At 43.8% G+C, this 17835-nt stretch overlaps 1 protein-coding gene across 1 annotated transcript in view; it reads right to left on the reverse strand.

Annotated features, from left to right (window-relative positions):
• Positions 1–7136: 7136 nt before the first annotated feature.
• FECH (ferrochelatase) overlaps positions 7137–17835 on the reverse strand; it is a 39186-nt gene continuing 28487 nt past the window's right edge. Inside the window, exons 8-11 of the mRNA XM_060029123.1 lie at positions 17253–17360; positions 16640–16804; positions 12448–12507; positions 7137–12004 (exon numbers count right to left, since the gene is read on the reverse strand). Coding sequence (XP_059885106.1) covers positions 11870–12004; positions 12448–12507; positions 16640–16804; positions 17253–17360 — 468 coding nt within the window. The 3' untranslated portion in view covers positions 7137–11869. The remainder of the gene's footprint in view (positions 12005–12447; positions 12508–16639; positions 16805–17252; positions 17361–17835) is intronic.

Genomic DNA, 17835 nt, shown 5'->3' on the forward strand with positions numbered 1-17835 from the left:
CCTACAGCCTTGGGGTTTACCCCCTTCCCCGACAGGGTGACTTCTCTCTCTAGCAGGCCAACCAGGGAAACTCGGGGTCTTTAAGCCGCCACCGGTCTAAATCCAACAAAGCACAAGGATCCAGATGGGGCCCTCTGACCTCCGATGGAGCAGATGTCAAGAGATGACGCAGGTGATCAGAGACGACAGGAGACCCGGTCTCATCCCTGGGCGGACGCCACCTTTCAAAGACATCAGTGCATCAGATACTCCAATCTCAGTCAATTCTCAGTGGAACCAGGCCCCACCTTCCAAAAAGCTGCTCTAAGAGGTAGAGACAGGTAAGAGTTTTGCTGCAGCAGCTCGGCTCTTCCTGGGAGCTAATCCCTAAATGCCCAGGGCCTGCAGCAAGTATAAAACCTAGCCGTTCCAGAGAAAATGTCCTTCCTGCATTCTGTCTCACATTTGCAAATCCCTCCCCAGCTTGAGAAGAACCCACTGTCCTAGTGAGCGCCCTCTTCCCTCTGAGGCTCTTCTCGTGCCTACTGGCCGCCCCCAGGCCCCCCATTCTCCCTCTAGCATCCCTTCGTGGACCCTCATTCCTTAGCTTCAGCTGACTCTCAAGTATTCAGCTTAAAATTCTCAAATATCTGCCTGGCCCTCTAAGGTCCTCAAACCCACAGCCCCCTGGTCAGAGTTTCAGGCCAGGAGCGTCCCTTTCTGTGCCCCTGAGGCAGGACCTCAGATTTCCACACATCTCTGCTCCTTTGAAAATGTCCCAGGGCTTCCCTGGTGGCGCAGTGGTTGAGAGTCCGCCTGCCGATGCAGGGGACACGGGTTCGTGCCCCGGTCCGGGAGGATCCCACATGCCGCGGAGCGGCTGGGCCCGTGAGCCATGGCCGCTGGGCCTGCGCATCCGGAGCCTGTGCTCCGCAACGGGAGAGGCCACAACAGTGAGAGGCCCGCATACCGCAAAAAAAAACGGCCCTTCCCTCCACTCGGTTTGGGCGTGAGAACAACATCTGGGGACAGATATCTCGGGGTCACCTTCGTCATGGGGCTCAGTGTCCCCCTCTGTGCAATCCAGAGTGGACCCTGACCTCTCTCCAAGGACACCCCTCACCCACTTCTGATCCCGTTTACAGGCTTTTTCCCACCTCGGCATCTTATTTGCAGCTGCAGGTCTTGAGCCGGGCTGAGCTCCGGTCCTTCCTGCTGCCGTGGAGCATTTCCCAGGCCGCTGCGGAGTGGAAACGCTCCTCACGTGCATTTTTGAAAGATCTTGGAAACCTCAGCATAAATCAGTAGCAGCCCATTTATGATTTTAGAATATTCTGGATAATTTATTTGGTGTCAAGGAGCCTGAACCCTCACTTTCCACCTGGGCCTCGCAGGGCTCCACTGCGTTTCCCTTGCATGTTTGTTTTGGTTTGCCCTGAAATGCTAGCCAGCCACAAGGAGACCTTTATCATTATTCCAAATAGATTTCTCCCCTTTGTAATGACAGACTCTGGGGAGGTTGGACACTGAGCCCGTGCTTCTTCCCCTTTTAAAAAAAACAGCGGCTAATATAGAAGTCTTCTTTCCATGCCGGGCAGGCAGCAGCTCTCAGATTTCAGCCTTGGTTTGCTGTCCTTCCTGAGAGCTTGAACACTGAATGTCAGCACAGAGACCCTCTCCTGATAACTTCCTGCCGCCTTCCTGCTGGCCAAGGCAGGCAGCACACAGAAAAGTGAGCCTGGTTAAGACGAATTAAAAAATAACATCTTCCACCCAGCAGGCTCAGATTGGGGACGCTGCATACTCTTGGGACTGTCCTTCCAGAAATGGCTGAGAAAGATGCAGCTGACATTTTTAGCAATTGGCGTAATGTCCCTCCCCCGAGGCTCTCTCACATCCTTCCTGGCCATGGATTGAGATTCAGATGTGCAGTGCTCCCTGCTTTTTTGCTCTCTCAGTATTTCCTCCACCCGGAATCATGTGATCCAGCCCTAAACTCCTGTCCTCGGAGGTCAATCAGAATGACACCTTTAGTGTTTGTGCCTGATTTTATGGCCTCATGATCTTGTGCCCTTTGGAGTTCAAAGGTCACATCAGGCAGCAGGCAGGGAGGTTTTTGATGTAACCTCTGAACCCCAGAAAACAAAAGGACAGAGGCCCACAGCAACAATCCATCTAAAAATGGTCATATGAAGGATGCAACTCAATCAGCCCAGAGCATGCGAATTACTTATGGAGCCTCTTGCTAACCCAAACTTAGACCAGAAGAAGGGACACAAATCCCGTGATCCCAGCACGTAAACCAAAGCTTGAGAAGAGCAAAGAAATGAGTTTACAACCTGCTCAAATGGAAGGATTTGTAAGATGTGATTTATAAATTGGTTTCCTCCCCTCCTCCCCCCATCCACATGTGCGCGCGCGCGCACACGCACACACACACACACACACACACACACACACACACACACACACACACGCCGGTCAATACGCCACCACCATTCGAAAATCAAGCATTTTCCTTTCCGAAGTTTTGCCCAGCGGCGAAGCCTGACGTGGACAGAAGTGTGAGGCCCATCAAAGGCCAAGGGCTTTCTCCTTGGCCACCAGAACCATCCTCAGAAACAGGCTGAGAGGCAGTGGATCAAACAGCCAATAAGAAAGACAAGGACGTGTCAGATAGGTGAAAGGTTAGCCCCACAAAGCAGGTCATGTTCTGCAGAACAGATGTCACCTCCCATACCACACAGATTGTCCCTCATCAGCCCTTAATACCTGGCACACATGCCCCTGGGCAAAGGTCAGACTAATTTCTGAATTGATGAGAAATACAATTCAAATAGTTCGGGAGCTGAACAGGCGGTGCTCTCATTGTTTATTACTATAGCAGTTTCATTTCTTTAAAAAATATACATCAAAGTATATCTAGCTTAGCCAGAGAAGATGCTGGTGCTGAGAAACTGATGAATAGATCTTGAGAACATTGCCCAATAACCTTGTATGAGCAGAAGTTCTGTTCAGAGACTAGACCACGGGGAGAAAAACATAGATGTGCCTTATCATTTTAAATAAAGATTTGGTTTGCAAATAAAATGTGTCTTCTATTGTGAAATGGAAACATTATATAGCATCATCCAGGCCCTCATCGCAGACCCTCCATTTGGAAGAATTTTCTCTCTGCTCTATCTCATACAGCCTCCTCCTTTCCTTTTAACTTCACATCAGATGGTCATTTCCCTGGGAGGGGTGACTAAATTTTTAATGATATCTGAACAGGAGCACAACTGCGTTGAATAACAATGTGTCCTGAACAGTGGGACCTAAAAGTCATTGTGGATGAAATAAGAACCCTAGAAAGAAAGAATGCTGGTCTGAGAGTTGGAAGACCAGCTCTGTGTGACCTTGGCCAGGTCACCTCACCTCTCTGAGCTTCGATTTCTTCATCTAAATTCAAATCGCACTTGTGCCTTCCTAGGGCCTGCTCAGCACAGGCTCTGCTCAGGTGCCAGGACAACCTCTAATCTGTCATGATTCCTCTGGTTCTGGACAATCGTACCTCGACATGGGAGAATGGACTGAGGAGCTGGCTCTCTAACACTGTTCTTTAACTCAGGAATCCCATAACCTGCTTCCTTCTCAGGAAGTGAAGTACAACCCACCAAAACCATTTTCCGAAGGATAACTGAGCAGCAAACATTAGTTTTAAATGGGCTGCAAAATTCCCCACGCTATTTTGGAAGCCCAGTCTAAGAGTATATAGGAACTCTACTAAAGCTGGTCAAAACTGAGAGCTGCCAGAGCCTCGGAGCACTCCTGGGTAGTTTCTGCCTGGTTGAGGGTTCAAGGCCACTGTGGCTGGAAAAGGCCGGGCATCACTTTGTCGGAGCACTGCCTCTTTATCTGTTTCATTGATACTCAGAGAGGGCAGGACCCACCAGAGGTCTCGTGGCTAACTGGGACCGGGCAAGATGGAAGCACCCAGGTTCCTCCATTCCCAGCCCGTAATAATGGCTACCATAGTGAGCGATCACTCTGGTCCACAGCATTCGCTTTTTACCTGTCATCTCGGTTTTTCTTTACAACAAGCTGCTAGTAGATATTACTCTTATCCTAGAGATGAGGAACCAGCATCCTGAGAGGTTTGGTTACTCAGGTCTCATGTCTGGTACATGGGGAGCCAGGGCTGGGTTCCAGGTCCTGTTGGAATCCAGGCTTGTGCTTGTAACCATCCACCTCAGCCCTGGGACCCCATTTCTATGCTCTGACCATAAAGCAGGAGATGGGAGCATCCCAGATCCTGAGGCATGTGTGGGAGTGGCTTCTGGGAAAGGCAAGACGGGGGCTCCAGGGGGTTGAAAGGGATCTCCCTAAAACACATGTCTGTGGCTTAACCCACAGGACCTAGGATGTGACCCATTTTGGAAAAAGAGTCCCTGCAGATGTAATGAAGGATCTTAAGGTGAGATCACCCTGGACTATCTTGGTGGGCTCTAAATCCAACGACACATCTCCTTGTCCGAGATGACAGCGAAGATGCAGACACTGAGGAGAAGCCATGGGAAGATGGAGGCAGAGATTGAAGTGATGCAGCCACAAGCCAGGGAACACCTGGCACCACCAGAAGCTGGAAAAGCCAAGGAAAGCTCCTCCCTAGAGCCTCTGTGGGGAGCACAGCCATGCCAGCACCTTGGACTTGCTTTCCAAACAGAGACAGAATAAATTTCTGGGCTTTTTAAGCCACTGAGTTTGAGGTACATTGTTACAGCAGCCCTCGCGAACTGAGATGAGATGGAATAAGGATTTCCTCTCGGAAAAGTTGTGTGCATTTTTAGGACTTGTGGATCCAGAGGGGGCTGACCCTATCTGTGTGCTGCAGCAGCAGGTCCTGTCAAACTGAAATTTCTATTCTTGCAGGAGAGATGAGAACAAAAAGGCCACCTGGAAAATTACCACCACCCCCCAGCCCAGACACCAACGTGCCGTCCTCATGCCCTTTACCATTATACAGCTTCTAATAATAGTTTTTTGGACTATTATTCCATCTACTTTTTGCCTAATGGAGCCCAGTTTCTTTCTCAGGAAGACTTGGCAACTGACCCCAGACATGTTCTAGCCTGAGTCCAAAACCCAGATTTACAAATTAGCCGAGGTGAGAGTGTGTTAGAGAAACATTCTTTACTTTGTTGATGCTTCCCTTTAGATTCCTTTGCCTCCCAAAATACATGTTAAATGTGATTAGATTTAGGAAATTCCCTGGCGGTCCAGTGGTCAGGACTCCACGATTCTATGGCAGGGGGCACAGATTCCACCCCTGGTCGGGGAACTAAGATCCCACAAGCCGCACAGCATGGCCACAAAAAAAAAAAGGAAAGAAAAGAAAAATGTAATTAGATTTACAAAACCCGCTTCCATAGAAATCTTAGGGACACGCTTCTTACTTAAAGTATGGTCCACGGTACAGATTGCTTGTTTATTCACGATGAACCCTCGGGTTGTGAGATGAAGGGAGCTGGACTTCCTTCTAAGATGGATCTTCTAAGATGACAGGCAAAGCAGCAGGGAGGGCTGATGGACTGGATCATCTGTCCCTGTACCTATTCTTCTCATCTATAGATCGGAAGGACCATCTACCCCAAATGAGGGCAGCTTAGAAAAAGAACAACACAGTTTACTTCTTACATGGTACTGTGGACACAGAGGTGCATTTGATTGTCATCCTTGACACTTCTTTCCAGCGTTTCCCAACCTTTTTCAGGTAGAACACAGGTCAGATCCTGCTTTGTATGTGCTGCTCCGAGGAGCCTGGAACAATACTGTTCTGATGGCCAGAGATGAACATCCTGGGAGGTCAGGCCAGTGTAGGCCACCCCTGTCCACCGCAAGGGCCGAGAGACCAGCAAGCAGCCAGACCACGAGGAAACTTCCTGAGCACAGGAGTCAGCAGGTTCTCCCTTACAGACATCTCTGAGTACCTATTTAATACTTAATAAACCCAACTTAAAATAATAGAGTCCCAGTCATCAGACGCAAATCTTAGAAAGACAGAAAGATTTGAAGATGCCTCCAAAAGCAGATAAAAGGAGAGTCGAGGTTCTTAAAAATGAGAGCTTATGCTAAGATTGTTTGATAAAATGAAATCAGCATAATAACAGATTCTCTGGGACTCTGCCCCTACCTGTGAATCATGCTGAGAATTAATCCTTGGACGCTGGAAAATCCTTGTGGATGTGTAGTTTGGGGAATGTATACAAGCCCAGAACAAAGAGTCCTTTCCTCCAGCTCTCCCAACCTTCAGGTGCACGCACGCACACACACACACACACACACACAAAATGAACCAAGAAAGAAGGAAAGAGATCAGTAATGAGAGAGCCCACTAATGGGTTGGTTTATGTATAGAACAACAGCCCATCGCTGTTACATAAAATAATCAATCAAGCACTTAATTTTAAACATAAAAGTAAGCTGTCAGGAGACTGTTAATAGATAACCAAATAAATTAACAGTTGTAGGTGGGATTTGAAACCAGGTCAGATTTCCTTCTTCCCCAAGCTCTGAGCCCACGAGCATAAAGGGTCTCCCCAGCTGGGCACTTGATGTCACACTGTTTCCAAGTGGGAAATCCCCCTTTATCCAACATCCCCTCTCAGCAGGCTGGTCACTTCAGGGAATTGTCCTTTGTGCGTCTTCCATAAATTTTATAACGCTGCTACTTTACAATATTGATGGGCAACTTGGCCTTGGCCCAGACCCACAGTGGGTTAGCATGGACGTGAAAACCTTCAGAAGCGCAGAAACAGGAAGGAACACATTCCCCGCGGACGTTTCTTAAAGGGAGAATTGTGTAAGTGCAGTGGTTACCTGAGTTGGAGGCCTGCCCGGCTTTGATGGACGGCTCTGCCCTCTGAGAGCCACACAGCGACAGGCTGGCAGGCAGGACACACATAGGCAACTCTCAGGTACCTGCAGACCCGTAAAGGGTAAGTGAAATCCACACATAATCCCCCAAGTTGTTTAAACCTGAAACTCAACTTTCTCCCGACATTCAAACTCTTTGCAAAGTTACTGATGAAGAAGGATCGACAGCTTTAGGGTCTGTCTCTTCTCTCTCTACCTGTGACCTTCTCAGGGCAAGTGACCCAAAGTAAATGCAACAAGGAACATAAAAGGCAGGACTAGAGAATTGATCCCTGATTCCTAGAGGCTCTGTGAGTGCTCTGAACTTTGAGGATAACATTCGTTCTGCCATCACATCTTCATGAAAAAACAACACAGTAAAATTCCACCTCCTAGAATAAAGTCACACTGGGAACAAGACAGCCATCGTTTGCTAACCAAGTGAGTAACACAAGTCAATAATAGCTACCATTTATTGGGCCTTTAACACACACACACACACACACCACCCAAACACTGCACCTTACTAAATACATCAGGCATGTGATCTCATTTAATCCTCTTTTTAAAATCTGCATAAATATCCTTTGATCCAGAAAACCCACTTCTAAGGGATATTTCCTGTGGAAATGACTGAGAATATGTCCAAAGATTCTGTCTATAAGGATGTTTATCAGATATAAGCAAACCTTCGCCTCTCAGGGCCCCTCTTAGTACAACAGGCCCGTGGGATTTTGTTGGACACAACTGGCATCTTACTAAAAAGATTAAAATTTCTAGTAACCATGGGGTAGCTTCCACTCTAGAGAGACAGCGATCTACAGAGCGAGCTACCTCTCTATATATAATGAATCTGGGAACAACGCAAGCATGCGATCCACATAGACCACGTCCATCATCCCAGAAAAGTCCCGTTTGAGGCAGCAGTGTTTTGGTAAATGGTCACCAACCAGCTCTCTGAAAAAACAATCTATACATACATGTGTGTATGTTTATTATAACTTTCACCAGTATAAAAGATATAGGATGCACAATTTACAAGTAATAATAAAATACATAATTCTCTTTACTGTAAATTCCATATAATCAATTAATTCTCAAAGAATGCTTGTGTTGACTTTTATCAAGCTCTCGCATCTGGAGCCGCCCTATATGGTTCTGACATGAATGCTGGTGTTTTCATTTACATTAATGAGTAATACAAATGTAAAACAACTTTGTATATCAAAACTTCACTTGGATAAATCGGCTATCAGTTTTCACATAATGGGAGGATATTTCCTCAAATTTTTGTGCTATTCACGATGTAACGGCTAGAGACATGACAACTTTTAATACGTATGAACATTTTTTCCACCACTTTAAGTCTAGGTAATCAACAAAACAATCGAGGAAGCCCTAAGTTGTAGTATTTGCTGATTTCCAAACGTAAATAGCCCTACTGTAGCCAATTTCAAGCTGCCAACACGGTCACTGAACAAAGCTGGAGACGTACAGTAGCTCATCATCATTATATAGTATTTTCATCATATAGGTATCATAAACATAAATAACCTCTAGAATAAAGATGATAAAATATAGCAAAATAATAGGGAAATGATTTTTGAGTATTTGTTACTTTTTAAAATATAATTAAACTGTAAGATATAACACTTTTAATAATTGTTATGTGTAACAACCTGAAATTTTAACAATTGGCCAGCAAGCCCCTGCTTGTATGCCTGTGCAGTTAATCCCATCTCATGTATATAATTTTTTTTTAAATAAGGAAAAGGTAAAAATACCTCATGAATTCTCAGGGTAAAATCTATTACTTCTTAATATGTCAGGAAAGTAAAGCTTCAACCCCTTGGGGAGAGTGGAAGGAAAAAAGCCGGCCTGTGCGACTTCATTTCAGGAGCAGGCTGCTGAGAGAGCACCTGGAACATCAGAGTGACAGCTGTCAAACAACCAGAAACAGGACCCGGCGACTCCTGCCCAAGGGCTTATAACACAGGTTCAAACCAGGCTTTTTTCCAAAGATGTTTTTAATTCCAACATCCCTCCTAATGGCTTACCGTAGACTAATTTAGCCAGGAGCTGTTAATGCTAAAAATGGAAGCTAATGATTTCTGCTAAAAACGATTAAGCGGACACTATCAGAATGTATTGTAAGAAACTGATTATCACGGGTGCATTTGTTTTCCACTTCCTCTTCCCTGTTGAAAGGCTTAATAAGATTCCCACAGCAAAAGCAGAAGCACTTCTTCCTATCCTGGGAGCCTAGATTGTGAATGTGTTCTCTGGACGTCACCCACTCCCCAGAGCCCTCCTAAGACTCATCTCACGCTGGGAGCCGTGGTTCCACTAAAGGGCGCCCACTGCTGTTGCTTGTCATGTTGGTGCTATTCAGCGAATACTGGCAGCATCAGCTTCTTTCTCTGGGCTGCCCACCGGTACCCACCACTCACCTCGGTGCCTTATGGCTTGGCACACTTTATACTTTCCAAAATAAGTGTATTAAGAAAAGAAGCATGCCTTTTAAGGCAAAGGTTAGATAATAGTCATACCACACAACTGTCCAGCTGGAAGAAATCTAGCAAAAAAAAAAAAAAGATCAAGTTTTCAGGTGCCACTGTTTGAATTAACCAGGAATGTTAGAAAGCAAGCACATAAAACTTCAATATAATTATGACATGATTAGATAGTTCAACTGGCAATGATTTAAGCAGAATTCAGGTTTCCTGAGCCATCCGATATTCAGGCTTAATTCATTTGATGTACATTCCCTGAAACCTTGTGATGCTAGCTTCTATAAAAAGAAAGCTGAATGTCACAGAAGGCCATCTGGACTGGGAGAAGTTACTGAAGGGGGTTTTTTTTACAATGGAATCTCAATTATTAGGCAATTAGAACAACACTCCTAGGAATGATATTTACAAAGTCTGGGGTACAACCTTGATGAAATGTTTTTAATTTTATAATTTTTAGAAATAAGGAAAGAAAAGATTAGCTTTTGTCTTTCTCTGAGGATTTCCATATTAAAACGGAGAAACTGAACGACCTTAATTCAGGACACTAGTTTTGGGGTCAACTCAGAATTTTCTTTTTCCAGCTTGCAATGAATTTCCCATTTCCACCCAATGTTGGGAAGCACGTTCCTGGGCCATCTTCAGGATCCGACAGAAGGGGTTTTATAGGCTGGGTTGAGAGCTTAGAGATGCAGTACCAAGGGTGCAGTCAAGGGCTCTAGGCTTACACACCAGCGCACGTGTACACACACAAATGTTAGTTCTTTCTTATGGCCGCCAGCTTTAAACTCTGCCCTCTGGCTAACACACGAGTTGCTCCTTACACCATCCCGCCAAGGTCACTCAAAGCCTACCTTGAACCTAGTCCCCCCAAAGTACGTGGAAACAGAAGAGGAAAATTCTAAACAACTGTCTATGCCTTGTACCCTCTTCTGGAAACACAATCTGCTAAAAGGAAAGCCAATTTGGAAAAAAAAAAGTGTAGATGCTACTCAAATTTCAGAGCAGTTATCAGTGTGGGAAAACTGTTAACTAACGTGGATGGCATGTTACTTTTCTTGTACCACAAAGTAAATTCCTCTTATTTAATAATTTTGATTAGTAATGAATTTGGATTACTTTTGATTTAACAGAGAGAATGAATCAGACTGGTTAAAACCTTAATGATGTCATATTTATTAATATAGTAAATACTGAATATAGAAGGTCTATGACTCCACTAATACTTTCACTGGCTTAAATAGAAAAAAAAGAAAGGCACTTTCAAAGAACAAAGTTGTAAGGCTTAAAGGAAAGAGAAAGTAATTCTTACAAATTCACTATGGATCCATCAGAGATTTTTAAAATCCATATAAATCCAGGTATAGAAGATCTGACTCTGATCCTACATTATTTCTACATTTTAGGACAACTTTTCACTCACAAATTCAAGATTACAATGGCATCTAAGATATCCACAGGAAAAGACTAACATGAACTACAACAATATGAATCATATTTGTTGCATTAGAGTGGTTATTTTCCTTTTCTCTATTTTTTAAATTTCCTATAGCATGGTTACATAATTTTTATAATAAAAATTGTAAATTAAGAATTTGAGGTTACCAAACGTCCTTGACTTTATAAAATAAATCTTCAAACAAATATGCGGAAACGGGACATTCCACCAAGATGAAGAAGATGCTCAATGGAAATGTCCACGAGGTCCTGAGAGGAGCTCTGGACATGAAGTCCTTCATTAGCATTTCCAGCCCCCCTCTCCTGTGGCACCAACGATTCCCACCAAGGTGGGGATGACAAATGTGGGATTGCTACATGTTTATCAGCCCTGTGTGCCTGGGGAATCTCAAAGCACTTTTGGAACCTACACTTGATTCGGTTTCATGGTGAGGAAAGTGAGGTTCACATACAAGGACCAAAATGACCGATTACTAGTGACGTCACTGGCAAGAGCAGCCCCTGTAGGAACCACATCACCGGCCCAGCATCCTGTAACCCAGGGGCTGACGGAAAGATCAGGTACCCTTTCTTTTTTCAAATTATATTTCATTTACTCAACTATGTTCACTTTAAAACACAAGTATGAGATTGTAAACAGACCTCACTCACTCTGACAGCCCCACAGAGGGCGCTCTCCGTACCCCTGCAGGGGTTTTGGGGCGCAATAAAACCAAAATCGGTATTGAAAATACGTGTGCATCTCATAAGATAAATTTTTAAAACTCATTTTTAAAATAGCCTAGTGGACATTCCAAACTAGTAACTTAACCCAGAGAGGGGAACTATAAATGCTTACTGTATTGGTCTATAAAAATACCCCTCAGTAAGGATTTCAGAGTCCATTCCTCAAGAAGGTACACAATTTGTAGCCAAAGGCTACGCCCACATCAATGTGACTCCCTCCCTAATGCTAAATACATCCTCCTCCACCTCGGAGGTGTCTGGAGGCTGGGCACCGGCCAAATCCCCGCGGCGCTCTGGCGGGGTCACAGCTGCTGGCTGCTGAAGAAGGACTTGGTCTCCCTGCAGACGGGATTCACGCAGAGCGGGCAGCTCAGGGTCAGCTGCGTGGAGCAGCGCTCGTTGGACTGGATGTGTGAGTGCACCAAGTCGGCCAGGGCCTGGAGACAGACAACAAGCAGGAGAGACCCATCAGCAGCAGAGCGGCCGCAGCTTCCCACACCTCCCCTCGCCCATCTCCCCATTCAAAACCTATGAACCCTTTGAACCCAATTCTATGATGTCTTCCTTTCTTAAGAATTCTCAGCTTAGAGAAAAGTTTCAAATACAGGTTTTAGAGAAGGAAATCCTCTCACCCCACCTGCTGAACCTTGTCTCTGAAAGGCAGATTTTTAATTAGACATAGTGATAGGTGGGTAGAAATAAGAAAACGGGGGCTCTCCAAAGGAGAAAAGAGCGAGAGCATAAGGGATTCGATTTTATTTTTGTAATTAATTGGAACTCAAAATGTTCTAATATGTGAGAAAACCAATATTCTGTAAGAGTTTCTCAGAGGACTGCTCTCCGACATGTTCTACTAAAATGGTTGTAACACCAGAGATACCTTCGAGAACAGTGGATTTCCATTAAGAGACTCTGCTCTTCTGATGTTTTCAACCCCACACTGAAATCAAATGAGAAAAGGGAGGAAAAACACATACACGTTTTATTTTCCTTTTATTTTTTTTTAAAGAAACTGCTACAAAAAATAAAATAAATAAATAAATAAACACACATACACAAACACAACTCGAAGTCTTAGTACCAAAGTGTTCCCAGACTACCCAGAAATGAAAAACAGTCCCGGAACCAGACATAGATGCTGATTTTCACCCCTTTATCATAAAATTGCTCTTCAATTTCTATTCCTTCCCTCATCCCATTACCTTCCCATGGGTGCTTTGTTTCCAAACCATTTTTGAGGTTTGTATCTGATAGAATACTCAAGTAATTTAAATCTGCTTACCCTTCTTTTTTTAGTCTACCTTTCTAACGCATACTTTTACAGACTCTACCTAAGCAGAATGTTGCTTTAATGACTTAAATTTTTACACGTTTTGATTCCAAGTGCCAAAAGAGGTAAATTAGTTTAATGTATATTGAAACTAGATTGGATCCAATATGCAGAGTTGGGTTTTTAAATATATTCTTACATAGAAAAATCTAAATTAAAAACCTAAGGATTGTTTACAACCATCCCTGCTCCCCTCTCCAAAAATATCCCGTTGATTCCAGCTAATTATCCCCCAAATAAGGTAGCTAGGATCTTCTCTTTCCCTTTCTGAAATGCTGATGGCCTTTTTGTTGCTTTATCTTTTAAGTTAGAAGACTGGGAAGGGGGAAATGGTGAGATTCAGCAAACACATAGTTCTCAATTTAAAAAGACATTGATCATATTCCAAAACTTCATGTAGCAGTAACAGCAGGATAACCAGTTGGTCAGTGTTCTCAAACACTGTTTTTTTCTTTCTGGCCACACTGCACGGCATGCAGGATCTTAGTTCCCCGAGCAGGGATCGAACCCGTGCCCCCTGCAGTGGAAGTGAGGAGTCTTAACCACTGGACCACCAGGGGAGTCCCAAGTGTTCTCAAACACTGTTCGTGGGAGACTTAAAGGATGTATTTCTGTAGGACAATCCAATGAAATATGTATCAACATTTACATTCCATTGCTAGGAATTATTTCTAAGAAAATAATTGGAAAAATGATGTTTATTACAGAGCAGTTTATGAAAGCAAAAAATTAGAAACATCTTAAATGTATACCTCCTAGAGAAATGGAAATAAAAACAAAAATAAACAAATGGGACCTAATGAAACTTCAAAGCTTTTGCACAGCAAAGGAAACCATAAACAAGACAAAAAGACAACCCTCAGAATGGGAGAAAATATTTGCAAATGAAGCAACTGACAAAGGATTAATCTCCAAAATTTACAAGCAGCTCATGCAGCTCAATAACAAAAAAACAAACAACCCAATCCAAAAATGGACAGAAGACCTAAATAGACATTTCTCCAAAGAAGATATACAGACTGCCAACAAATACATGAAAGGATGCTCAACATCACTAATCATTAGAGAAATGCAAATCAAAACTACAATGAGATATCATCTCACACCGGTCAGAATGGCCATCATCAAAAAATCTAGAAACAATAAATGCTGGAGAGGGTGTGGAGAAAAGGGAACCCTCTTGCACTGCTGGTGGGAATGTGAATTGGTACAGCCACTATGGAGAACAGTATGGAGGTTCCTTAAAAAACTACAAATAGAACTACCATACGACCCAGCAATCCCACTACTGGGCATATACCCTGAGAAAACCATAATTCAAAAAGAGTCATGTACCAAAATGTTCATTGCAGCTCTGTTTACAATAGCCAGGAGATGGAAACAACCTAAGTGTCCATCATCGGATGAATGGATAAAGAAGATGTGGCACATATATACAATGGAATATTACTCAGCCATAAAAAGAAACGAAATTGAGCTATTTGTAATGAGGTGGATGGACCTAGAGTCTGTCATACAGAGTGAAGTAAGTCAGAAAGAGAAAGACAAATACCGTATGCTAACACACATATATGGAATTTAAGAAAAAAAAATGTCATGAAGAACCTAGGGGTAAAGCAGGAATAAAGACGCAGACCTCCTAGAGAACGGACTTGAGGATATGGGGCGGGGGAAGGGTAAGCTTTTACAAAGTACTAGAGTGGCATGTACATACATACACTACCAAATGTAAAATAGGTAGCTAGTGGGAAGCAGCTGCATAGCACAGGGAGATCAGCTCGGTGCTTTGTGACCACCTAGAGGGGTGGGATGGGGAGGGCGGGAGGTAGGGAGACACAAGAGGGAAGAGATATGGGAACATATGTATATGTATAGCTGATTCACTTTGTTACAAAGCAGAAACTAACACACCATTGTAAAGCGATTATACTCCAATAAAGATGTAAAAAAAAAAAAAAGAAAAAGTATACTAATACATTTTTAATGTATACATAATACATTTTTAAGAGGAAAAAAAGTTACAAAAACAGTGTGAATAAAATACCGTTTTTACTAAATGTGTAGAAGAGTACCACTTCCATTAGACACACGCACATTAGAGGGAAAGGGGACTTATTTTTAACAAAATATTAACATATCTCTCAGGGGTAAGAGTCTGAGTGAGTTCTACTCTCTATGTCACACTTCTCTGAAATGAGTTCTTTATTATTTTTATTATCAAAAAGCAATAATTTCTATTTTGGGCAAAAATTTCAAACTACTTTTTAGAGAAAGTTAACAGTTTTAAATGTAGTGTATTCTCCCTGCAAAATAAGGAAATTAACTGTAGTAGATGGTTTTCTTTATTCTCTGTATAGGCTAATATGTTAGTCACTAATAATCCATTTGATTACGAAGGGATGACCTCAGTTTGGTTATATGAATGAGTGAATTCTCATGCAATACAAACAAAAATTTGTTTTCCAAATACACTGGTATGAACTACCATTGCACTTCAGTTTTCTAGCGAGGTCACCATTAGCCAAGGTCATTGCTGGGATATAGAAGGCATCATTTTTTTGTTTTGTTTTGGCTGTGCCACATGGCATGTGGGATCTTAGTTCCCCAACCAGAGATCGCCTGTATCTGTAGTGGAAGTGCAGGGTCTTAACCACTGGACTGCTGGGGAAGTCCCTAGAAGGCATCGGCAAATGAAGTCCATAGACAACCCTACAACCTCATGTTAGCCAACTACAACTTCCCCATAAATTCCTTATCAGAACTACTGACAAGTAACTTAGGCACCCTCTACCTTCATCAATGTGTGATTGATGACCAGTACATCCGTACAAAGACCTGTGGGGTCGGGTGCTGCTGAAGCTCTCCCCCAGTCCACTCTCCACCCTTCCTTGCACCTGCCCCCTGGTCCCAGAGAGGGTGAAGTATCCTTCGAGGCCGGGGCCCCATCCATCACACGTGGGGTGACCAGGGCCAAGAGGTCTGGTGGAAGATGAGAGGGAAGGGCTCCTTGGGTCCCAAGGGTTCCACAATTCCCATAGAAACGATGCTAAGAAGTGGACTCAGGTTTCTGGCCGGCCCTCAGAAGCCCCGAGATGGGTCAACAATAGTTTTTCTCCATGTGAATGACAATCACATCCATCTTACATTACAAGACAACTCGGAATGGTATTTGTTATTTCAATAATCAGACTGATCACAACATAGTAGCAAAGAGCTGATTAAGTGAGTGCATACAGAGGTCAAGGAAGTTACACACACTGTGCCAGTGTTCATTCCACGCCCTTCTCTTAAATGGCGATGACTCCTATGTGCCTCGAAACCCAACCAGAAGCAGTGTAACAGCCCAAGTAAAGGGCACTCTTAGGTGAAGAAGAGGAATTATAGAACAAGAAAGTTCTTTTCCTCCAAACTGGTGAGAAGTACAATTATTTTTTTCTTAAGGAAATGTAGTTTTTGTTACTTTCAAGGGGTATAGTAACTCAAACTAAACAAAATGATATCGCCTGCAGTGATCCCTGGGCTGCCTAGTTTTACAAAGGCACAAGAGTGCTTTCCCGCTGCAAACATGCAATTAAGTTGATGTGTTCGGATCAGTACTCAGATGAAGTATTATTCAGAACAATGAGGCCACAGTACCTGCAAACATATATACTGAACAATAGTTTTGAATGACACAGTTAGATCACTGCAGAGAGAGTCTCCTTTTAAAACAAATCACAACGGGATTGATAACCACACTTACCTCACTGGCTAGAACTTGAGAGTATTCGATGTCCAGTTCATACAGCGTTTCAATGTGATCGCTGGTAAAAGCTATCGGAACCAAAAGGATGTTCTTCCTCCCCCTCTCACAAAGCCCTCTAATGGCCTCGTTTGTCAGAGGACCCAGCCAGGGCATCGGGCCAACCTGTGAGAAAGGAGGATGAATGCACACAGGGACCCACGTCTCACCACAGCCCACTGCCCTGGACATACACACACCTCCCTGTAGGAGTGAGGGCCACGTTTTACGCCTTCTGTAATGGGTTCTGGTATTTCTATATTAAGCTTGAATCCTTCCCGAAATTGGCAAAATATAACAATTCCTATGATTACAATTAAAAATAATCTATTGTTTCAATGGAATCGAGGAATTCCAGTAGTCACTTGATTTTCCCTCCTTATTTGCTTGCAGAGTTCTTTCTGCTCATGGGAGCAGTCAGGTTACAGAACATTCTGCCTACGTGAAAGGGCCAAATCTAATCATTTTATCACTATGTCCTAAAATACACATCCTCAAGAGAGCTGACTGCCTGCAGAAGGGAAGCTCTCTAGCCAGGAAAGGAGGAAGCTGACTGAACCTGGAAGCCACCTACCTTGGACTGCCAAACCAGTCTGTAGGGATTGGAGTAACCCAGCTTATCCATGACTCTCTGGACAGTGGCACCCACCTCCTGAGGATAGGGGTCCCCTCTGTTGACCACCTGCAACAGAGACACGGGTGTTCAGTCACCAACACTGTGAAGGGTTCTGAGAGCCTTGGACTATGCAGTGAGTTGGCGTGAGCCCTGGAACTGAGGCCACCCCTTGTCTTCTGCGCTAACGCCCATGCCATCTGAGCTCAACGCCCAACTTCCTTGGATCGATTTCATCAGCCAAAGGAGAACACTGTACTCAATCATCTCTAAGGTCCTTAGGAACATGTCAAATTCTGTGTCCAGGTTATTCATGGGAGACTGACAACGTATGACGATGGAGGATGGGTTTCTTCAATCCCCATCTGAAATAGGGAAAATGAGACAGAAAAGCTGGGAAGGAAGAGGCAACAAGGGATGGGCCTTCACTCTTGGTAGTCACCTGAGGGGCTGATTTTATTTCATTTTATTTTATTTTTATTTTTGGCTGCGCTGCACACCTTGTGGGATCTCAGTTCCCCAACCAGGGATTGAACCCGGGCCA

The sequence above is a fragment of the Delphinus delphis genome, chromosome 13 (assembly GCF_949987515.2).
Source record: "Delphinus delphis chromosome 13, mDelDel1.2, whole genome shotgun sequence".
NCBI lineage: Eukaryota > Metazoa > Chordata > Mammalia > Artiodactyla > Delphinidae > Delphinus > Delphinus delphis.